The 20,954-nt window shown below is 59.1% G+C and overlaps 2 protein-coding genes across 2 annotated transcripts; one reads left to right on the forward strand and one right to left on the reverse strand.

Annotated features, from left to right (window-relative positions):
- Positions 1-9,833: 9,833 nt before the first annotated feature.
- Positions 9,834-15,277, reverse strand: NDUFA11 (NADH:ubiquinone oxidoreductase subunit A11). Its single transcript, XM_059159640.1, has 4 exons — positions 15,085-15,277; positions 11,565-11,657; positions 11,350-11,472; positions 9,834-10,014 (listed from the first exon to the last, which is right to left on the reverse strand). The coding sequence occupies exons 1-4, from the start codon at positions 15,179-15,181 to the stop codon at positions 9,902-9,904; spliced, it is 426 nt and encodes a 141-aa protein (XP_059015623.1). The 5' UTR covers positions 15,182-15,277; the 3' UTR covers positions 9,834-9,901.
- Positions 15,278-16,295: 1,018 nt separating this feature from the next.
- Positions 16,296-19,839, forward strand: VMAC (vimentin type intermediate filament associated coiled-coil protein). Its single transcript, XM_059159639.1, has 2 exons — positions 16,296-16,539; positions 17,908-19,839. Exons 1-2 carry the CDS (start codon positions 16,349-16,351, stop codon positions 18,224-18,226), a joined length of 510 nt encoding a protein of 169 aa, XP_059015622.1. The 5' UTR covers positions 16,296-16,348; the 3' UTR covers positions 18,227-19,839.
- The last annotated feature ends 1,115 nt before the right edge of the window (positions 19,840-20,954 follow it).

Below are 20,954 nucleotides of genomic sequence, written 5' to 3' on the forward strand. Positions count from 1 at the left end.
AGGGCCCTTTTTCCTCTCACCCTGGAAGGGTGCTGTGGCACTCGCTGGCGTGTGGTGGTTTTAGAATCGGAAAAGCCAGTGAAGGTGTTTTGCAAGACAGAAAGCAGTTCGGAGATCTGTTGGGACAAGGAAACAGAAAAGCATAGAATTCGTTGGTTTGTTTTTGGAGGACGTTTTCCAGAGATCTAAGACACCTGTCCCTCCACTGGCAAAAGTCTGGGCCAGGAATGCCAGCGACCTGGGCACCGGGCCTGGCCCTGCAGGGAGCAGATGGAGCTGCCACGTGCGGAAGATGTGCCCAGAATTTGCCCCCATCCCTGTCTCCAGTGGCGTGCTCCGGCAAGCAGCCATTTCCCCCTACCCAGGCTCCCTGAATGTGCCTGCCCAGGAAATCCTGATTTACTGCTGGAATCCACCTGCAGCCACTCAGGTTCCCAACCCAGCTGCGGCCCCTGGCCCTGTCCCTGCCCTCAACCTGGAGGGTGCCTGTGCTGGGGGTTGGCCTGGGAACAAATGTAGAGCCAGATGGTGGAATTTCGGGCCACATCTCTGCTCAAGACCTTCCCGTGGCTGTCATCAATCTCAGGGGCAAAGGCCCCGGGGTCCTGCTGCCTCTCCCCACATGCCTCCTCACAGTTCATACCCCAGGACCTTTGCATGGGCTGTTGCCGCAGCTTGCAGCTCGGAGCTTTCTCCCTGATAGTCACACGGCTTCCTCCCATATCCCTCTCTTGAATCACTATCTTTCCAAAGGCCCCCACCAGCCCTCCCCAACTCCTCTCCTGCTTTACTTCTCTCTGCAACAATTACTACCTTTTAACTAGACCATGTGTTTGAATTATTGGCATCATTCGCTCCTGCTTTTCTCCTACCAGAAAGTCAGCCCCGCGAGGGATCTCGGTCTGCTTTGTTTCCTACAGAGCCCCAGGACCTGAACAGTGCCAGACACACAGGAGGGCCTCAGTAAACACACCCTGAATGAATGAATGAGTGAATGAGTGAATGAATGAATGGAAAGTACTAAGCACAGCTGGAAAATTCTCCTGTTTTCTGGCTTGTCATTGCCTTCCCCCTAGGCCGGGAGCCCTGTGGGACTGCGCCTGGGTCCCCCGTAGGACCTGGCACCCAGTCGCTGCTCCATGAGCAGGTAGCTGGATCGACTACAGCATTTGTGAGCTAACCCAAACAGAAGTTTGGAATCTTACCCAGGAAATGATTAATGAGGACTTTGTGGGGAGACTTTGGGGCAGGAGTGACCCTCGTCCGCCCTCTTCCTTGCCCCCCCGACCCTGACTGGCCTGCCCATGGCTGTCTCCAAGTGGCCTACAGGTGAGATGTTCCTGACCCTGGGTGACACAGGGCAGGCCACATGGGGATGGCAGGCGCAGGCAGGCAAGGAATGCCTCACCAACAGGAATGAATAAACAGGCTCCTTGGATGTCAGAGGTTGGGGTGGGGGATGCTTTGAACCTCACGCTCGGCTGAGGATGTTTGGACAAGGCAGGAGGCCAGGGGGTGTCATCAGAGCTAAAATTAGCCTCTGATTCCCGCTCAGTCCCTCCCTCTGGGGCCCGGAGAGAGGCCAGGACAGGCCATCACTTAAGTGAGGACTAACTTTGCGCCAGGACAAGCTCCTTGAATGTATGAATGCACTCAATCCTCTCAACAGCCCCGAGAGTTGGGTACTATTATTATTATTAGCAGTGAGTATCCCCATATTACAGGTGAGGAGACTGAGGCTCAGCGAGAACCCTTGGTTCAAAGTCATACGACTTGCAAGGGGAGGAGCTGGGATTCAAACCTGGGGGGCGGGGACTGTGCCCGCACCAGCACCATAGGGGCTGTGTGAAGGTCAAGGAGATAACAGACCTCATGCAGTGGGTACTTGGGGGTGGCGTCATGGGGCCCCTCCTTTCCTCTCCCCCAGGGACCTTTGAGAATCCCAATTTCAGCATCCAGATTAAAATCCGATCATTGCAGCTGGCAGAGAGATGTGGCCTCAACCTCTCCTGTCCTACCCGGGCCCCTATCCTGGGCCCCTCCCCCACCGGGAGCCCCACGTCCAGCATCTAAGTTGGGGACACACCTGATGGGAGTCCCCCAGCATTTCCAGGGTGGCAGGGTCCCCCTGACTGGCCAATGTTGTCAGCATCCAGGTACTCACCCACAACGCAGGAAGGACAACTGAGGCCCACTACCCATTCAGGTAGGGCTAGAAAAGGCTGCCAGAGAGCATCCTCTGAATCTGAACTTCAGATGAACAGTGGGTCAGGTTCTAGCATAAATCAGTCCCACAGGCTGGCCGGGACATATGCTAACATACCCTAAAACGTGGTTCATTGTTTATCTGAAGTTCAAACTTAACCCGCCATCTGTGTTTTTGTTTGCTTAGTCTGACAACCCTCACAGGTCGGGGTGGGGGCTCCTGGGGAGGGGGAGGGCACGCAGGTGACGGTGAGATTGAGTAAGCCACAGAAGGTGACTCCTGATGAGTTTCCCAGGGGCTGGAGTGGAGGGCGTGAGGGAGCAAGATGGGGAGGGGGCCCAGGGGGTCTCTGTCCCACCCCTCCAGGTCTTGCCTGCTCTAGCTCGTTATCCCTTTTTAATGGTGGTCACTGGGGCAGAGTGTGGGCAGGGAAGGTCTGGGACCGAGGCCCCCACAGCAGGTGGCCTCACTAATGGAGGCTAGAGAGGGAGTGGGGGTGAGGGGGGGGTCCTGGCTCACCAGGGGGCCAGCCTGGAGTGGGAGGCAGACCCCCACCCACACCCTGTCATTTCCTTTCACCGGGAGACGGGAGACTGGGGGCTGTGCATTTCTGGATGCCTTTACCTACCCCCCCTGCAGCTCCGCTCTACACCAGGCAAGCTCCCCCTGGGTCAGGGGGTACAGGGCTGCTCTGGCACTCCTGCACACCACCCCCCCCCCCCCCGGCCCTCTGGCTCTCCAGGTGCCAGCTTCAGCTGAGCCTGTTACCCATGGGAGTTTACTGAATCTTCCTTGGACATTTGGGCCCGGCAATCCCTCAGGGTCCCTCTCTGCCGGTTCAACCCCATTACAGTCCTGGTCAGCATCAGGCCTGGTCAGCCCGAGTTGTAACTGCCGGCTCGGGTCTGTCTCCCCCACTGGATTGTGAGCCTCAGGAGGGTCCAGATCCCCTGGACTGGATCTACCTTGGTCATTGCTGTGTCCCCAGTGCCCGGGGCCATGGGACACTGCAGGCGGAAGTGCTCTGAAGTCAGTCACAAGGCCTTGGCTCTACCCTCATTTACTGTGTGATGCCGCACAAGTAGCCATCCCTCTCTGAGCTTTGGTTCCTCCATCTCTAAAATGGGGTACTAGTGCCACCTCCTTCCTAGGCTGAATTGCAAAGAAATCATTTTGTATTAAAGATATTGGAGGGGCGCCTGGGTGGCTCAGCCGGTTAAGCGTCTGCCTTCTGCTCCTGTCATGATCCCAGGGTCCTAGGATTGAGTCGGGGGTGGGAGGGGGGTTCCTGGTCAGTGGGGAGTTTGCTTCTCCCTCTGCCCCTCTCCCAACCCCCGCTCATGTTCTCTCTCTCAAATAAATACATAAAACCTTAAAAAATAAAAAAAGATATTGGACCCATGCTAGGCTCCCAGGTGGAGGCTCAAGAAAATGGTTGGACATTTAGACAAATGAGAGCCACGGCGAGACGCTGCTATATGCAGCTACGGAACAGCTGAAATCCAGAGCTCGGACAACACAGACAGACACCAGCAAGGACGTGGAGCAACAGGGCTCTCGTCCCCTGCGGTGGGGGTGCGACATGGGCCAGCCGCTCCGGAAGGCATTTCCGGAGGTTTCTTATAAAAAGTAAACACGCTCTTCCCATACAATCCAGCAACTGCTCTCCCTTGGTATTTACCCAAAGGAGTTGAAAACTCATGTCCACGCAAAAACCTGTGCACGCATGTTTATCGCAGCTTTTTCCCTAACTGTCGAAACTTGGAAGCATCCCAGACATCCTTCAGCGGGTGACGGATAAACTGCGGGACAGCCAGAACAATGGAATGTTATTCAGTGCTAAAAAGAAATGAGCCGTCAAGCCAGAGAAAGACACGGAGGACCCTTAAATGCATATGGTCCGGTGAAAGAAGCCAGTCTGAAAAGGCTCTACACGCTGTAGGACTGCAACTGTGACATTCTGGAAAAGCTAAACTGAAGACAGTCAAAGGATCCCCGGCTCCCAGGGTGGTGGTGGTGGGGGAGGGATGAAGGGGCAGAGCCTAGAGTTTTAGGGCAGTGAGACTACAAAGGTGAGTATTGGCCATGCGATGTCTCTCCAAACCCATAGAATGTGCTGCGCTAGCAAGCGCCAGCAAGGGAGAGCCCTCATGTCAGTTGTGGATGCTGGTTTGTAACAATGTATTTGTTTGTAACAATGTATCAATCTGTGAGGACCAGCTGTAACAAATGTAGCGCATTGATGCCAGACTTCAGGAAGCATGATATGTCTTTACCCACATGCAAAATGGCATTTAGAATAGGCCCTTCTTCACCGCTGGGCTCTTGCTAGTAGCAAAAACCCGAGAACAGAGAAAGGTGCTTCAGTGGGGGCGACACAGCAGCCACAGGACGGAATATTATGTGGCCGTTAATAAGCAAGACACGGGGTTTGGCTGGGCAGGAAGAAATCCAAGATGTGTTGTTGTTGGGAAACCAGACTCAGGTCGTGAAACAGCAGGGACAGTGTGTTAGACTTTCTGTAGGAGGAAAAGAAAATACACAGACGTGTTTGCTTCGGCATGGAACATTGCTGGAAGGAGAAACAAGAAACCGCGCTGGGTGGGGGGTGGCTGGGGAGAGAGGTATTTTTTTTCTGAACACCCTTTGGCATACTGTACATTCTGTGGTCAGAGTCGGTTTTACCATTGAAAAAAAAAAAAGAAAGAAACTGTAAAATAGATTTCAACCAAGGCTGCTGTGGGGGGAAAAAAAGGGCAAAGCAAAAAGCCTGTAGATGGGTTTTTCAGAAAGGAGGGAGAATTTCAGGCCAGGCCATGGGTCTGACTGCAGCCCCTCCAAGTGGGCTGAGAGCCCTCCTGCCTGTCCCGTCCCCGGAGCCCTGCCCTGGCTCACACCTTTCCTGCTCTGGGTCAGGCACCGCTGGGAGCCCAGAGGGGCTCCTGGAGGTGAGCCGGGGGCTGGGCTGGGCCGGGGCCGACCACCCAGCCTTCTGTGAAGCTCCCAGGCGGCTTGGTTGGCTCTGAGGAAGGATACGGGCTGGGGGCCAATCCGGGCCTCTCTCTGCTTCCAATCCAAGGAGGACCAGAGGAAAAGGCTGAGGGGTGACTGCAGGGGAATGACCAGAGGTTCTGGCGGTGGTGACTGTTCTGTGCCTCAGTTTCCCCACCGACAAAGTCACTCTCTGGCTGTGGATGCCTGAACTGACTTGTGACCACGTAACTGGGGGCTCTGCTGGGCTCTGAGCCCTCGATGTCAAGCCAGACAGGAGCTTGGGGGGGCAAAACACTGCCCCCCTGCTTCCAGAGCCCTGAAGTGAGGACTAATCCGAGTTCAGGCTTTGAGGTGGTGACGCTGGGCGAAGGCTCCCCATCAGAACCCAGTCAGAAGACCCCCCCACACCTGCCCCTCTGTGAGGAGGACCCTGTGGGCACAGCTGTCTGGTGCCCCAAGGCATGTGGGGCTCAAACCAGAGCAGCCCTTTTGGGGGTGTTCACATGGGCTGGTGCTGCTCTAGGGGGTCTTTGCCGGGACAAGGGAGAGGTTTTCACTCAGAAGTGAAACCCGAAAGCATTGCAGGGAAAGCTGGATGGGGTTTCATGGTCTCCCAGCAGTCAGCACCCCACCCCCGACAGCAAACCCCGCCCTGACTTGTGTGTCCCCCCCGGGAACACATGCCCTGACTTTGGCCCCTCCCCTCACTTCACAGGGACCCCACTGTGCCCCCAACCCGGCCACATGGCCTCCTAGCAGGGGGGTGGGGGTGGGGGTGTACCAGGCTCCATCGAGCACAGGGCCAAGGACAGATAGATGTCGTTGGTTTTGTTGACTGATGTGACCCCAGGCCCGAGACAATGCCTGGCACACTAGGCTCTCAGCAAATACTGTAAGTGGGCTCCAAGTCTGGACTTGAGCTTTGGTTTATGGACGGTTTCTTTCCCCGAGGCCCCCCAGCCCAGCCATCATCTAGTGAGGGTGTGGTGAATGCTGGTACCCGGGAAACAGGGCTGGGCCACAGATTTATGGAGCCCGGCTGTGGTCCTCGGCTGCTTGTCGACCCAAGGGTGTAATAGCTGGGACATGTCCCAGCCCTCAAGAAGATACATGGTCTGTGAGACGGTGCATGTGTTGATGGCCTGGGATCGAGAAGCTGCTAAACACTGTGGCAAACCTAGAGGTGGGTCAAGGGTGCATAGGGAGCTGCTGGCTGGGTGGCATGTCATCTCTGTGAGTAGGGGAAGAGTGTTCCAGGCAGCGAACACAGCCAGTGCAAAGGCCCTGGGAGCAGCACTGGCCTGGTGTTAAAGGAACAGCAAGCAGAGGGAGTGAGGAGTAGAGAGGGGGTAGGGGTGGAAGAGAAGAGAAAGGCAGGTCATGCAGGGCCTGTGGGCCTCGGGAAGGACTTGGACTTTTACTCTGAGGGAGATGGGAGCCCTGGAGGGCTGTGGATGTAGGGCAGGATCCACCCCAGATGCTCACGGGCGCCCTCTGGTGGCGGTGTCATGGAAGACAGATTGCGGGGTGGGAGTGAGCGTTGCCTGGAGGAGACTGTGCTGTGGCAGGTGGATGATGGGCGCTGGTCCTGCTTGGGGGCCATGGCGGGAGGGAGAAGTGGGCAGAGCCAGGACAGGGTCTAAAGTCAGGCCGACTCACAGATGGGTTAGAGGACAAAAGGATGAGCCCTTCAGGCCCCATGAGCCCTTTCCATAGACTGGCGTGTCCTGCCCCGGCCCACTAAATAGGCTCCATGCCCAGTGTGGAGACCAAGGGGCCTGAACTCACACGACCTGGGCCAAGACCAAGAGGCGGGTGCTTAACCGACTGAGCCCCCCCAGGCACCCCTCCCACGTAACTTTTTATAGGAACCTGTGGGGGTGTCACTTTTGAGATCACTTGCCTCTCCCACTGGATTGGTTATATTCCAATCGCGACTGCCTGGGAAGTCTTTCAGAGATAGGCTGTTGTCCGTGACAGCTAATATCCTCCAAAGAATGAACGCTGCATGCCTGCCGCGAGCCAGGCCCAATGAAGCCACCTGGCTGGGCCTCAGTGACCTCGTCTGTGAAACAGGACCAGGAGAGCAGCGCCCTCCTAGGGCTGCGGCGAGGATTAGATGAGCTACCAGTAACAACGGAGCCTTCTGTCAGTGGGCACGGGCTCCCCGGCTCTTCTCCTTGGTGGGATTTAGCTCGCTCAACATTTTCTCAGTTTACAGAGAGCCCGAGACCTGCAGCAGAGCCTGGGGGGCTGTCAGTCCTTGTAGACTTGTGTCCACTAGGCAGTGTGTCTCCAGGGATGGGGGCCTTGGGGAGCGTGAACAGCAGGCCCTTTCTCGCTCCCTGGCTCTGCTCTGACCCCCACATCAGGCCTTTGATCTGTCTTCTGCCCAGGACCTCTTTCCCCCTCATGCACATCTAACAAGACCTCAACTTCAGATCTTCAGACTCTCCCTTCCCTACTTCGTCCTCCTCCGGGAAGCCCTCCTGCTCTCCCCAGTCCCCTGCCCTGGAAGGCCCTTTCTGAGTTCCTCCCTTTGTTCCAGACCATACTGCTTGGGGCTGGAAATGGCTTCATCAAGCTCAGGATGGGGGCAGGGGGACCACTGTACTCAGGAAAGGTCCTTTACTACCCCAAGCAGGGCTGCTGGGGCAGGAGGTGGGGTCCCAAGCAATGTGTGCGTCGGGGGACTGGATACTATAAACCAGAGCCCCCCTGCCCCGGGTCTGTGTGTGGGGCAGGATGATGTCAGTTCCTCATAGCCTCATAAATGTTTATGGGCAAGGGGGTCTGGGCTCAGGGGTCCCTGGAGCCCAGCAGGCAGCCACTCCTTCCTGCCCCATTCTGGGGGGCCTGGCAGGCCTGCTCCAACACTGGCAGCCAGCCCAGAGAGGGCTGAGTAGGTGTCGAGCACAGCCCTGGTCTGAGCCAGCTAAAAGGGAAACTGAGGCTAGGAAGCAGGAAGGGTGTGAATTTTTGTTTTTCCTCTGGGGCTTGGGCTTCACAAAGGGCCAGGGGTTGAGGATGGTGGTGGCTGTCAGTTAAGTGCCTGACTCTTGGTTTCAACTTGTGATCTCAGGGTCGTAAGATCGAGCCCCGTGTCGGGCTCTGTGGTTAGCGTGGAGTCTGCTTGAGATTCTTTTTCTCTGCCTCCCCCATTCATGCTCATTATTTCTAAAATAAAGGAGCCCGGGGGCTGAAGAAGGGTGTATGGGGAGGGGAGGCCTGGGCGGATCTGGCTGAGAAGTGACTGACTGCTGGGCCTTGACCAGGTCTCCCTCTTCTGGCCCTTGGTGACCACAGGCCCTACCCTCGGCACCAGGTCCATGGAAACGACTCACTTTAGTCCCCATTCAGCCTGCTGGGGCGGGCAGGAGGAATGAGGAGTGGGAGGGATTGGACGCTGGCCTGGAGAGGGGCAGGGATACAGCCCAACTCCTTCACCGCCCAGGGCTGGGGCCACGCATCGCTGGGCTCTGCCCCCTGCCGGCTGCTGCAGGGACACGCCTGCCTGGTGCGGGAGCCCCAGGACCCGTCCCTGCTCAGAATGCACGGGAAGGGGTGCTTCCCTCTTCCTTGAACACTGCTGAGGAGGGACCCTGTTGTCCACACCAGCCACTGAGAGTAAAGGCAGTGCAGGACCACGAGCTGGGACTCCGGTGCAGGTCTGGGACCCCGGAGCGCTCTCGGGGCTTGCCGTGTGTACCTCCCCTCCCAGCCTTGCTCAGGCTGCTGCCCACCCTGGCGGGAGACCCGGAGGGGCGGGTCAGCCAGCAGGGCCCGGGGCCCGCATGTACTGGATCCGAGCTGCCCGACATCCGGCCGAGTGCTGAGCCAGCGGGGACGGAGGGAAGCAAGGCCTCCAGTCTACCTTCCGACCGCCTGTTCCCAGGGTGGGCTGCGGGGGACAAGGGGGTGGGATGGGGTGAGAGAAGGGCACCAGGGCCCGGCTCCTGCCGCCTCCAGTGCCCAGACCCTGCCCGGACCCCAGCCCTGCGCACGCACAACCCCGCTCCCCAGGGTAAAGCCCGGACAGCCCTAATTTATGGCCCGCCGCGACACGCTGGAGCAAGCCTTCCTTTCCGGCTGCCAGAGCGCCCGGCCAGAGCCAGTTCTGCAGGACGCCGGGGGCAGGGCCGTGCCAGCATTCCGAGGCTGCCTAAATCACTGGGCCTGACAGGAGGCGGCTGGCGAGGATCAGGATGCTTCTCTGGTCCCCGCCACGGGCCCCTGCTTTGGAGGCTCCTGGTGGCCTGTCAGCCACCTGTCTGTCGCATAGGGACAAGGCTCCTGGGCCCGCCTGTCTGGGGTGCTCTGCCCCAGTGCCCAAGAATTTGGAGTCAGGCCCTGCGTGGGCCCTGGGTGTGTCTTCCACATGCTGTTGGCTTTGGGGGGGCGCCCAGAGACGGGATGGCCTGGGACCTGCAGGGGGGCTAGAGGGAGGACTGGGGGGGGGCGGGGCTGCACAGCTCCTGTGTTCAGGGCCCAGCCGGCGCCGCTGGCCCTGCCGGAATAGACCCTTCTGTCCCGGTCCCCTGCCGGGCTGCTGCTAGCATGTCACGGTCAGCTAGCCCGCCGGGGACGGGGCTTCACCCCAGAGTGCCGGAGAGGAGGGAGGGAGATGCACACGAACAAGTATACACAGAATTTATTTCTCTTTGCTTCGGAACCTGCCCGCAGACCCAGGAGGCGGCGGGACTACACCTTGGGCGCCGCGACGAGCTTCCAGCCCTCCAGCTGGCCCATCTTGAACAGCGCGGCCGTCATGCCCATGTACGCGCAGGCGGCGGCTCCGACCCCGTAGCTGTGGGCTGTCAGTCGGGAGGGCGGCGTCAGGCGTGCGAGGGGCTCCCCCACGGCCACCCGGAGCCCCAGGGCACGCCCTTCCCTCGAGATGTAGGGGACGGGGCTGTGGGCTCCTCGAGGACTAAGTCCGGTGACCCTCGGCTGAAGAGGAGTGTGGAAACCCGGCAACCGAGGCAGGAGGGAAGCGGGAACCTAGGTCTGGGTGTGGGGAAGGGGGCAGCTGCGCTCGGTCGAGTCTGAGCTGGTGCCCTGGCTGCAGGCGCCAGGCCCTGTTTGCTCTGTGGACCGTGAGAGCGAGAGCGCAGGGGCCCCTGCTTGCCCGAGGGCTGTCGCTGGGCAGAGAGGCCAGCCTGCTGAGGCCGGGGCTCACCCTCTGGGCAGGTTGGGGTGTATGTCAAACCCTGGGATGTGCAGACCTCCCTCCTGCCTGACTGGAACCTTCCACCAGGCACTGGCCGGCTGGTGGGCCACAGCAGTTGCTAGGCCTGAGGCTGTGGGAGGTAGAGTGAGCGGTGTCTGCTCTGGGTTCCCAGTGGCTCCGGTGTGCAAGGCTGGTGTTGGGTTCCCGGCCTGTCTCCCACTAGGGAGGAATGCTCTGCGGGTTCCCATGTGACCTCGGGCCACCCAAGCCCCTGAGTCAGTCCGCGCCTTTCTAGGTGGGCACGGGGAGTGTAGCTTCCCCGCGGGGCTGTGTTTGGTGTTTGGTCAGGCAGGGTTCTGGGTGCTGCGGGACAAGGACCATGCACGGTCTCCACGCTTGTGGGGCAGGGGCAGAGCCAGGCAGTGGCTAGTGTTCTCTGACAAGGGGCAGCAGGGGAGGGCGACATGGAATGAGGTCAGTGGGGGTCCCAGATCACACACAGGGGGTCTGGACAGCGAAAGAGGGAGCTGTGCAGACATCTGGGGGAACAGCACTCCAGGAAGTGGGCATATCACATGCAAAGGCCCATGGGCAGGACTGGGCCTGGCTTGGAGGAAGAGCAAGGCAGCTTGGGTGGCTTGTACAGAGCGAGCAAGGGGGAGACGGGGAGGAGGGGAGGGCAGAGGGGACAGGGCAGGTCATGCTGCCCCCTGGGAGTCAGGCTGAAAGGCACCGGGAGCCACAGGGAGCTGTAGGGACTTGGTGAGGTAGATATGCAGCAGGTGCTTAAGCAAGGCAGCTCTTAGTATTACTGAACTGGCTGGTGACAGAGGTTCAAAGTCACGGGAAGGTTTCACCGGGACTGCCCCCTCCTCTGCAGGGTGCGCGTCCCACACACCTAGGCCCCCCGCCTGGTCCCTGATCTGGGACAGAACGGGGGGTTGTGGTCAGTGGAGGTTGGGGTAGGGGGCTCACTCACTGCGTGCTCCCAGGGTCAGGCCTCCGGCACAGCCTCCAATGAAGTAGTTGAGGGGGTCATCGGGCTTCTCGCGGACCTGGGCGCTGAGGCAGGAGGTAAGGCCAAATATGGCTCCGATGGCGGCTGTTGGGGTGCGGGTAGGGAGGTGAGCGCTGAGTCAGGGCCCTGGGGCCAGTGCCACGAGGGCCCCTAAGGAGCAGCCAAGGCCTGCTCACCTGCAGTAAATGTGTAGCGCCCTGTCCTCGCCACCCCCTCCAGGAAGGTATCCGGGGGCTGGAGTATGACACTGTAGGCAGAGACGATCAGGCCTGTGGAACCAGAGAGGGGAAGGTGTGTTGGACCAGGGCCTGGGCGCTGAGACCAGTAGTGTCCCTGGCTGGGGGCAGGCCCCTCCACTGTCAGAAGAACCCTTTCTCTCTCTATCCCCAGGTGCTCGGAAGGAAGCTCCTAGCACCATCTCTTCACCCAGGAAGGGGCTGTTCTGAGGTTTACCCAGGGTCCCACAATGGGCAGCCACGGTGGGATTCCAACCCCGTCTACTGCTCCAAGCCCTGGGCTCCCACCCCCACCTTCAGGCCCCAGCCTCCCTCCTCAAGGCCTGACCTAGGCCAGGGCCCTTTGCCCTCCACAGTGCACGGGTCCAGCCTGCAGCAGACAGGAGAACAGGCCCGGGGGCCAAGAGGAGGGGCTGCTCTCCAGCCTCAAGTGGCAGCACAGACACCACGGCTGCGCCCCACTGGGCTTGGCGTCTGGATCCTGCTCCCCACTCCCGGCCAAGGCTGTATTCTCCCATGGGGCCCAGGGCTCCTGGGGCTGCCAAGGCCTGCTGCTCATCACCCTTGGGCCCCCTCCCTGCTGGCAGCTCGGGCCTGAGCCCATCCCTCACACCTGGCTGGCTTGGCAGCCGCTCCCGCCCACCTAGCCTCGACACTCTGGTCAGCTTTTCCATCTCTGCTCGCCCTCGCCTCCCTGCCCGACACTGGTTCTTACGCATGAGGGGCCTGGCAGGGGCCGGGCCTGGAGCCGAATGCCAGGTGGGTGGTGAGGCCCGAGGCTCTGTCCTCAGGCACCCTGAGCAAATACTGGTCCCGGCTGGTGTGTGGGTCTGGGGTGAGGCCAAGGCAAGGCCCTGGGCAGAAATTCCTCAGTGGGGGGCAGACCAGGGCCCACCTGGCTGGCTCCAAATCAATAGAAACAGCCCAACAGAGCTCCCCAGGCCCCAGCTGACCCTGCTCAGGCAAGCAACACAGCCCTCCTCTCCCTGCAGACCTGCAGCATGGCCCAGTCACCACAGGGACCTCCCAGGGCCAGCCTGTCCCAACCTGTCTGCCAGCTCACAGTCCATGCTGCACAGACCGTGCCCCCACTATCCTAATCCCCGTCGAAGTCCTAAAACTGGGAGTGGATGACCCGGGAGCCCCCGATTATCCCAGGACAAAGACACCCCACCCCAACTGTCTCCTAGCAATCATCCAATACAGTGACCTGCCACAGGTGTGGTCTCTACTGCCTCTACTGTGATCTCTGCTGCCTCTGACCTTTCCATGGCCCGCCATCACCCTGCAAAAGGCCCCCTTCCCATCCCCACCTGCTCCTGGCTCTCTATCAGCCTCCAGCAGTGACCTCCAGACACAGCGCAACACGCTCGGCCCACCCGTCCTCCCCATCCCTCCCTTCCTCCACAGGGACCGCATGCTGTCGCCCCTTGTCACAGTCAATGTGTGCTCACGTTCATCCAGCCAGCACCCATCGACCTACAAGAGTCACTGGGTGCCTTCACTCATTCATCCACTTGATTCATCCAGGGTCACTGTGCCCCCCCAGGGTGCTGAGCTCTGCAAGGTGGGTACAGGCTCCGTTTCCTCCAGGAAAGCGAGCAGGAAACAAGCGCGTTCTCTCACTGAAGCCTGAGGGGAGGCAGGGAGGTAAGGAAGGATCCAGGAGTCAAGTCCTGTAGGCTGAGTGGAGCTGGCCAGTGAGAGAGAATGCAGGCGGGCGCAGTGAGCGACACACACACACACACACACACACAGAGCGACACCCTCAAAGGCTCACGGGAGCCGGTGACCACCATAAATCCGAGCTGCCTGGCACGGACCTCTGTCAAAGGTCCCCACCCACACTCCCTCAAAGACCTTCCAGCAAGCCCCCGGGACTCCTAATTCTCAGCAGCACCCCACTCCTGGAACGTGCTCCGTCTCCCCCAACAGCCTCCTGGGACTTCAGTCCACCCCCATGGCCTGCACATTTGTGGTCACACGTGCTCACTCCGACTCACAAACACCAACATTAGTGTCTTTCTCAGGTTCAAAATCCCTTAAACCACCCACTTCCCCAAATCTCCCCGAAGGGCCCCCCATGCCCCTCAGGGCACCTCCCCTTCTAATTCCCCTTTAGACACAACCATGAGCCTCCCTAAACTCCTGCCAGGCATTCCCCAATGTCAGCATCTCCCTAGAAGAATGTGCTGGAATAACATCCCCCTGCACTGGTCCAATCCCGCACCGTGCAACCCTCTCCAAAGGCCCCCCAGAGACCCCGCCACACACCTCTAGTGTCCCGACAACTCACCACTCAAGCAGATGCCATGTAAGCCATCCCCAGGGACTCCCCGTCCACCCTCTCTCCCGAGGCCCCTCCACAGGGACCCTGCACGCACAGTCCTTGCCCCAGCCACCCCCAGGAGCAGATCAGCAGATGTGGATTTGCACACCGTCTCGAAAAGGCCCTGGGGTAGTTAACACACCTTCCTGGCCTTCAGTTTCCACCTCCGAAAAATGGGCACGATAATCGTTGATCTCAGAACAGGAGAGCAATGATTACCCTTAATCCAAATGCCTCCCCAGGGGAGACTCAACTTCTGCCAGGCCTCGTTTCAGGAGCTGGAGATAGGGAGGTGGCCAAAACTGTCATTCCTACTTCTCAGAGAGGCCGGAAGGGGCGAGACGCTGAGGTGTCCCCTGCAGGAGAGTGCCAGGGCTGAGTCCCCTCCTGTCCTCCCAAGGCTACCCTTATAGTAGCTTGGGACCCATTTCACCTGTGACCTCCTCGGCACCGCTGCGACCCTTCTGGTGGTCTCAGTAGAGGCTTCAGATCACCCTAACCATCCCACTCTCCTGAACCCTAAAAAGACTTGATCTCAACGTTCTCAAACTTCTGTACACCCCCCCCCCCCGCCGGAGACACACCAATAATTACCCATGATTCTCCCAAATAACCTCAACTTCGTTAACTCTCCTGAATCCCCAGCTCCTTTGACCTCAAGAATGGCCTTCTGCCACTCAACACTTCTCCAGAGCCTGGGGGTTCAACAATAACCCCCAAATCCCAGCCCCCACCCCCCGCAACCGCTTCTGACGATCCCAGTGGCCAGCCTGTCACACGTACCACTTCCCGGTGTCCTCCAACCCTGCCGGACCTCCTTCACACAAGAGTTCCTCAGGGCCGCCTCAGACACCCCCACGACGACCACGTGTCACCCCGTGAGATACCCAGCGCTCCTGCCACCCCCTCCGACAGCTCCCAGTGACCCCGTGGCCTCCCTGCGCCCTCTGAATTAGTCTAACACCCCCACAGAGTCTATCTCGTACAAGAGCTCCCCAGCAACCCAGGGCCGCCCTAGACACCCCGGCGACAACCTTACACCACCTGCGAGACCCCCAGCGCCCCGGGACGACCCCAGCGATTCTATGACCTCCCTGCATCCTCTGCCCTCGGGGCCCGGCCGGCGCTCACCAGCGGCACCACTGATTGTGGTGCTGGCGTAGGTCTTGCGGTGGCACTCGGTGCCATCGGGGATGTCCAGGTATCGCTGAAGAAGCGTCCGCGCCATAACTGCGAACCCCCGACCCCTCACCACAGAAGCCCGCCGGCTCCCCACGCACAAGGGCAGCCGCCGCTCGTTCTCGCGAGACTTCCTGGGCGGCGCGCGCAACCTCTCGGGCGCAGGGGTCGACAACAAGCGTGCAACTTTATTGAACGCCGCGGACACAGACACGGCGGCGCGCACGCGCCGAGTCGGGACTGGCGACAAGGAAGCACGCGTGCATCCTCAGCCAACTTCATCAAGGAGAAACTGAGGTCAGCCAGATTCGGTGAAGGCAGAGCTCGGTAGTTCCAACTCAGAAGGTCCTAGGTTAGGAAAGGTCGACTCCCGGAGGTGGGGCCTAATCCAGGGGCGGGCTATGACTGGTACTAGGCCTATCTCCAAGCGCAGTTCGGGTACGGGGCGGGGCTCCACTTGATAGGAGCAAGATGTAGCTCTGGGGCGGGGCACAGCGCAAATGTGACCACTCCCAGCGCCAGAATCTGCGTGGGGGCGTGGTCACACCCTGTCGGTCCCCAAGCCGGGCTCTGAACCGCGTGGGACTATTTTGGGGCGTGGCCAGGTTCGGGGGCGGGCAAAAGTACCGATCTCAGGGCTAGGGTTTTAGCGGGACACCAGTTTAGTGGCTGGCTTGTCCAAGCCCTGGGCCAGAGGATCTCCGCGATAGACTTGGGGGCAAGGCCAGAACCGGAGACACGCCCCGAAAGGGACTTGGCCAATCCAGAGCTGTATATTTGCTTAAGGGGCGTGGCCGTGGCCGTTGGGGTGGATCTGAGAGAGGTGAATTCTGGGGCGTGGTCAGGCTTCCCGGCCCGTGGGACCCAGACCAATGCTGGTGTTGGCTTCTCAGTGGGGCGGGGCCTGTCTCGAAGGAGGGACCAGTCCGGTTGCAGGAGCCTGAACGGGGCGCGCCGCCGAGGACACCGGCCCCCCTGGGGGCGTGGGCTGTCAGGACCTTGGCCAATCTTGGAGTTAGGCGGGGTTCAGGGGCGGGGTCTCGAGGTGCCGGGACCAGTGCGGGTGTTTGGGTTTGAGGAGGGCGCGACCCATCGTGTCGCGGCCAATCGCGCTGAGGTACTGAGCGGGCCTCTGGGGGACGTGGCCCACAGGGGGCGTGGTCCAGGGGGGCGTGGCCCGGCCCGGTTCCGGGCCGCCGGGGAGCGCGCCGGGGCCATGTCGGCGCCGCCGCCGCTGCAGATCCGCGAGGCGAACGCACACCTGGCGGCTGTGCACCGGCACGTCGCGGAGTTGGAGGCGCGGCTGGACGCGGCGGAGCGCACAGTGCGCGCCCAGGCCGAGCGCCTGGCCCGCCACGACCAGCAGCTGCGCGCTGCCCTGGACGAGCTGGGCCGCGCCAAGGACTGGTGAGGCCCGGGGCGGGCCAGGTGGACTTCTCTGAGGTGGGCGGAGGCGGAGCCGAGACTGGACGGGGAGGAGAGGCGCGGGAACCGTGTGCAGTCCCGTGCGGGCTGGACTACCGGTGGGATGGGAAAAAACACCAAAATACTCGAATTAGTCACTGGCACGTAAAGTTAAGAGGTATCACACAAGTGCAGATTTCTAACTTAGAGCCCACTTTTCCACAATGCAAAATCGGCTTTTTCCGAGTGACGCAGGGGTCACCGACCTCCTAGGCACTGGGATCTATGGCAGGTTGTGGAGCAGAGGGGGATGGGCTCATACCAGCCGTTTTTGAAGAACCCCTCTGGTTTTGAAGAGGCGCTGAGGATTAAAAGGGATGAGACAAGTGCTCAGGAAGGAGGGAGGTCAGGGGCCCGGTGGGAACGAAGCTGGTTGGATTAATTCATCCATCTTTACTGCGTACCTACTGTGTGAGGCACTGTGCTGGGCGCTAGAGCACACAAGTGAGACCTACGTAGCACAGCCCTTAGGCAGACGCATCACTAGGCAGTTACAACATTGGATGGTTGGGGTTGTGATGGAAAGGCACATAGGATTCTGAGCGGGCCTAGATGGAAGGCTTCCTGTAAGAGGAGCCGTCTAGGGGCGCCTGGGTGGCTCAGAGGGTTAAGCCTCTGCCTTCCCCTAGGGTCATGATCCCAGGGTCCTGGTATTGAGCCTGCTGTCAGGCTCTCTGCTTGGCGAGAGCCTGCTCCTCGGCCCCCCCCCCCCCACTTGCCTCACTGCCTACTTGTGATCTCTGTCAAATAAATAAATAAAAAATCTTAAAAAAAAAAAAAAAGAGGAGCCATCTAAGCTGAACAACAACTAGGAAAAGATGTAGGGAAAAAGGGAATCGCAGGGGAGCAAACAGAGGGTTTTAGTTTGTTTTGGCTGCTGTTACAGAATGCCACAGGCTGGCGGCTTAAACGACTGAAGATTTCTGCTCCCGGTTCTGGAGGCTGGGAAGTGCCGCGGACAGATTCAGTTCCTGGCTTGCAGATGTTATCTTCTTGCTGTGTGCTCACAAGGCCAGAGAGCAAACTCTCTGGTGTACCTTCTTAGAAGGGCGCTAATTCTATGAGGGCCCCACTCTCATGAGCGCATCCCAAACGCTCCATCTCCAGATACATCACATGGCGGGGTGTGGCTAGGGATTCAACATAAGAATTTTGAGGGAACACATTCAATCGGTAACAAGGGGGTCTTGAAGCAGTGGTGAGGAGCATGGCCTTTATCCTGATGGGGAGCCCCGGGTAGTCAGGGGCAGGGAGGAGGAGAATCTCTGGTCCCCTCAGTACCGTAACTGCCCTGTCTTGCCTTCCTGCCAGTGAGATTGCGGCTCTCCAGGAGCAGCTGCTGACCTCCGAAGCCACTGTCCACAGCCTGCAGGCTGCTGTACGCCAGAGGGATGAGCTCATTGGGCAGCTGCAGCCCCGGGCGGAGCTGCTGCAGGACATCTGCCGTCGCCGGCCACCCCTGGCCGGGCTGCTGGCCGCCCTGGCGGAGGCTGAACGCCTGGGGCCCCTGCCAACCAGAGACCCCAGCCACCCACTCCCTGGTGGGCCCAGTCCACGCCTTGCCAACAGCACTGGGGAAGAGGAGGACAGGGACCGCCTGCAGCCTGCAGTGTTTGGGACCACGGTGTGAGCCCCGGAGCACAGATTACACAATGGAGACAGAGTTCCACTGCTGTGGGTGTCCTTGGGGGTCACCAGTGTCCCAGAGGGGGTCCCGTGACAGAGCCATAATCCTTTGCAAGCATCAAAACCTGCTAAAAAGTCAGATTTCAAACAGGCAGCCCGAGGCCCAAAGACATATTTAGTCCAGAGAGATTTTTCTTTCTTTTTTTTTAAGATTTTATTTTTAAGTAACCTGTAGCTACACCCAATGTAGGGTTTGAACTTACAACCCTGAGATAGAGTCGCATGTTCTACCAACTGAGCCAGCCATGCCCCCCGCCCCCCTTTTAAACAAAACTTTACATCAATCAACTTGTTGAAAAAATTGGCAACGTTTCACAAAAATCTGGATTTCTGGCTTCAGTCTTGGCCATGCCTGCTTGGATCTGAGCTCAGGGTATCCCCTTTAGCCAAAGTGTGAGCCCACCTGGCTGCCTCATCTCTCTTAGGGCTGCATGTCTGGCCCCTGAAGCATATGAGTTTGAGATCCCTCGCCTGTGCAGGCAGATGGCATCAAGTTTTTCTCCCCCTTTCCCCCCTGCCCTGATTTTTGTTCCTTCTGAAGCATCCCTCACCCCAGGCTAAAGCTTTCTTATTCTTCATCCCAGACAAGAACTGGGAACCTCAAGGCTTGTGCCGGTTTGCACTGGTTTTATGAAGATGAACTTTTAATCCTAGATTCTTTCCCCTAAGCTTGCCTGCCCGTCAACCTTTAACCCAGAAGAGAGCGGGGTGTGTGGGGGGGTGAGACATACTGACATGCTGGCGGCCGGGTTGGGGTGCTGCCCCAGGGAGAGCTCAGGCATCCCTTTCCGCTGGCTGTTCCCTCTGCTTGGGACGCTCTTCCCCCAGATGTCACATGACCCATTCCTTGTCACTCAGATGTTTGCTATGGTGATCTCCGTGTGGTGATGTGGGGGGTGGTGGGGGCCTTCCCTGCCTACCCCTGCTGTTACCCATGGTTTTCTTCAGGGGATGTCTTGTCACCAGAGTGTAAGCTGCCTGAGGGCAGCCCTCTTGTTCTTTATTCTTTATCACCAGCGCCAGGGGGGCACCCTGGGACCTCGGACCTCAGTAGGAACTGGATGGGGTTTGTGGGCCCTGAAGGGAGCCAGGGGCCCCCAGCACATCTGATGCGGCCCCAGCAAGTTCGGCTTTTCTAGCAAACAGTTCGCTCCTTTTGATATTCCCTGGAGGATCTATTTTTAAACTCCTTATTTCTATGCTGCTCTTCTCGGCCAGAGACGTTCAGGGTGCCTTCCCCCCCTCCCCCAACCAAACCAGGGAACCCCCGTGCCTTTCTCTGGGCAGCCGGGTCCCACGTCTTCTTGCCTCCTTACTCAGGGAACCGTCCCATCAGGAACCACCGAGGGGCAGGGCCTGTTTTGGCCTGGAAAGGTTGGTGTCTGTCCCCAGCCCTCAGGATGGTGCCGGCCTGCCTGGTGTCTAACACTGACCCCTCAGTGCAGTAACAATGGCCCCATTTTCTCTGGGTCAGTAAGGGGTGCTGCTTGTACAAGGGGAAGGCGGGCTGAGGCCTGCCTGAGTTTAAGAATAAATTGGACGATTTCCTTGCCTTGGTCCTTCGGCCTTTCTTCCTGTGTGGGGGCTGGAGAGGTGGCCCCGGGTGGGGTCCTGCTGGGCTGGGGGACACAAGTTACAGTCATGGGCACTCGTGTCTAATCTTTGCAGCCCACGCTTCCCCATCCTACAGCTATGGAAAGTGAGGCTCAGGGTGGTGAAGTCAGCTGGCCTCGGGGTCGGGAGGGCCTGGGCCACTTCCAGTTTCCGGAGTGGCTACTGTTGACAATCTGGTTCTCTTCAAACGAGGAGATGCGAAAGCAGAGTTACAGTAACTGCGGTGATATTTTACATTTTTCTATGGGGAAAAAAAGTGTGATTTTTATAACCCTCATGAAAAACACAATGGAGTATTTCTCTGCCCACTTGAAGAGTTATGGACTGCAGCAAGCCCCCAGAATGTCACTGCAGTTTCGCATAATGCAGACAGTGTCACATCAGTTGTGGCCTGACCCACAGTGCCGGGCTGCGTGCGACCCGTGGCCCGGTTTCTGACAGCAGCAGCAGCTTCAACACCACCATTGTGCCCTGTCCGAGTCCAGGCTTTGAAAAGCCTCTGACCACCTCTGGGTCTCTGCGGCAGATGGGTCCCCAAACGGGGAACATGCTTTACTTACTTCCTGGAAATCCAGTGTCATTTTCAATCTTGCCAGTCGGGGGGACGCTCAGTCGGCATCTCAATCGGAGGCCTTCTGTGATGGTGGCCTCAGTGCTTCTTGGATGCCATGGGGGGCCGGGGCCACTTTTTCATCTGGAACCGCAATGCCCCGGCTCCCCCATCTTGTTAGGAGCAAGACCACCAAGTGATGTTTGAGAACTGAAAAAACCGACCACCAAAAGACTCACGTCGACAGAAACCCCATACTGGCTCTGGAATAACTACTGGGAACTGCTTTGTCTGACTGAACGCTAGTACAACCTGTAAGACCGCTGTGTCCTGGCTCGGCCACATCGGTCTGAGCACCAGGACAGGGGCCTGGGCCGCCTCAAGGCCTTCTGAACTTGGATCCCTTGGCAGCTTTGGCTGTGAAAAGGGGCAGGGGACCAGTAGAGCCCAGAGAGGAGAGGGGTTCTGCTCCAGGTCACACAGGAATTGGGTCTTGAGCCTCCTCGGC

Source organism: Mustela lutreola, chromosome 2, assembly GCF_030435805.1.
Source record: "Mustela lutreola isolate mMusLut2 chromosome 2, mMusLut2.pri, whole genome shotgun sequence".
NCBI classification, from domain to species: Eukaryota; Metazoa; Chordata; class Mammalia; order Carnivora; family Mustelidae; genus Mustela; species Mustela lutreola.

Excerpts from the sequence above, each read along its gene's own strand:
- NDUFA11 (XM_059159640.1), bottom strand. The coding sequence starts at position 15,181 with ATGGCGCGGACGCTTCTTCAGCGATACCTGGACATCCCCGATGGCACC. Across the intron at positions 11,473-11,564 it reads GCGCTACACATTTACTGCAG|CCGCCATCGGAGCCATATTT; the intron begins GTGAGCAGGCCT and ends GCACCCCAACAG. Across the intron at positions 10,015-11,349 it reads CCTGACCCTGGGAGCACGCA|CCCACAGCTACGGGGTCGGA; the intron begins GTGAGTGAGCCC and ends CCCGACTGACAG.
- VMAC (XM_059159639.1), top strand. The coding sequence starts at position 16,349 with ATGTCGGCGCCGCCGCCGCTGCAGATCCGCGAGGCGAACGCACACCTG. Across the intron at positions 16,540-17,907 it reads CTGGGCCGCGCCAAGGACTG|TGAGATTGCGGCTCTCCAGG; the intron begins GTGAGGCCCGGG and ends CCTTCCTGCCAG.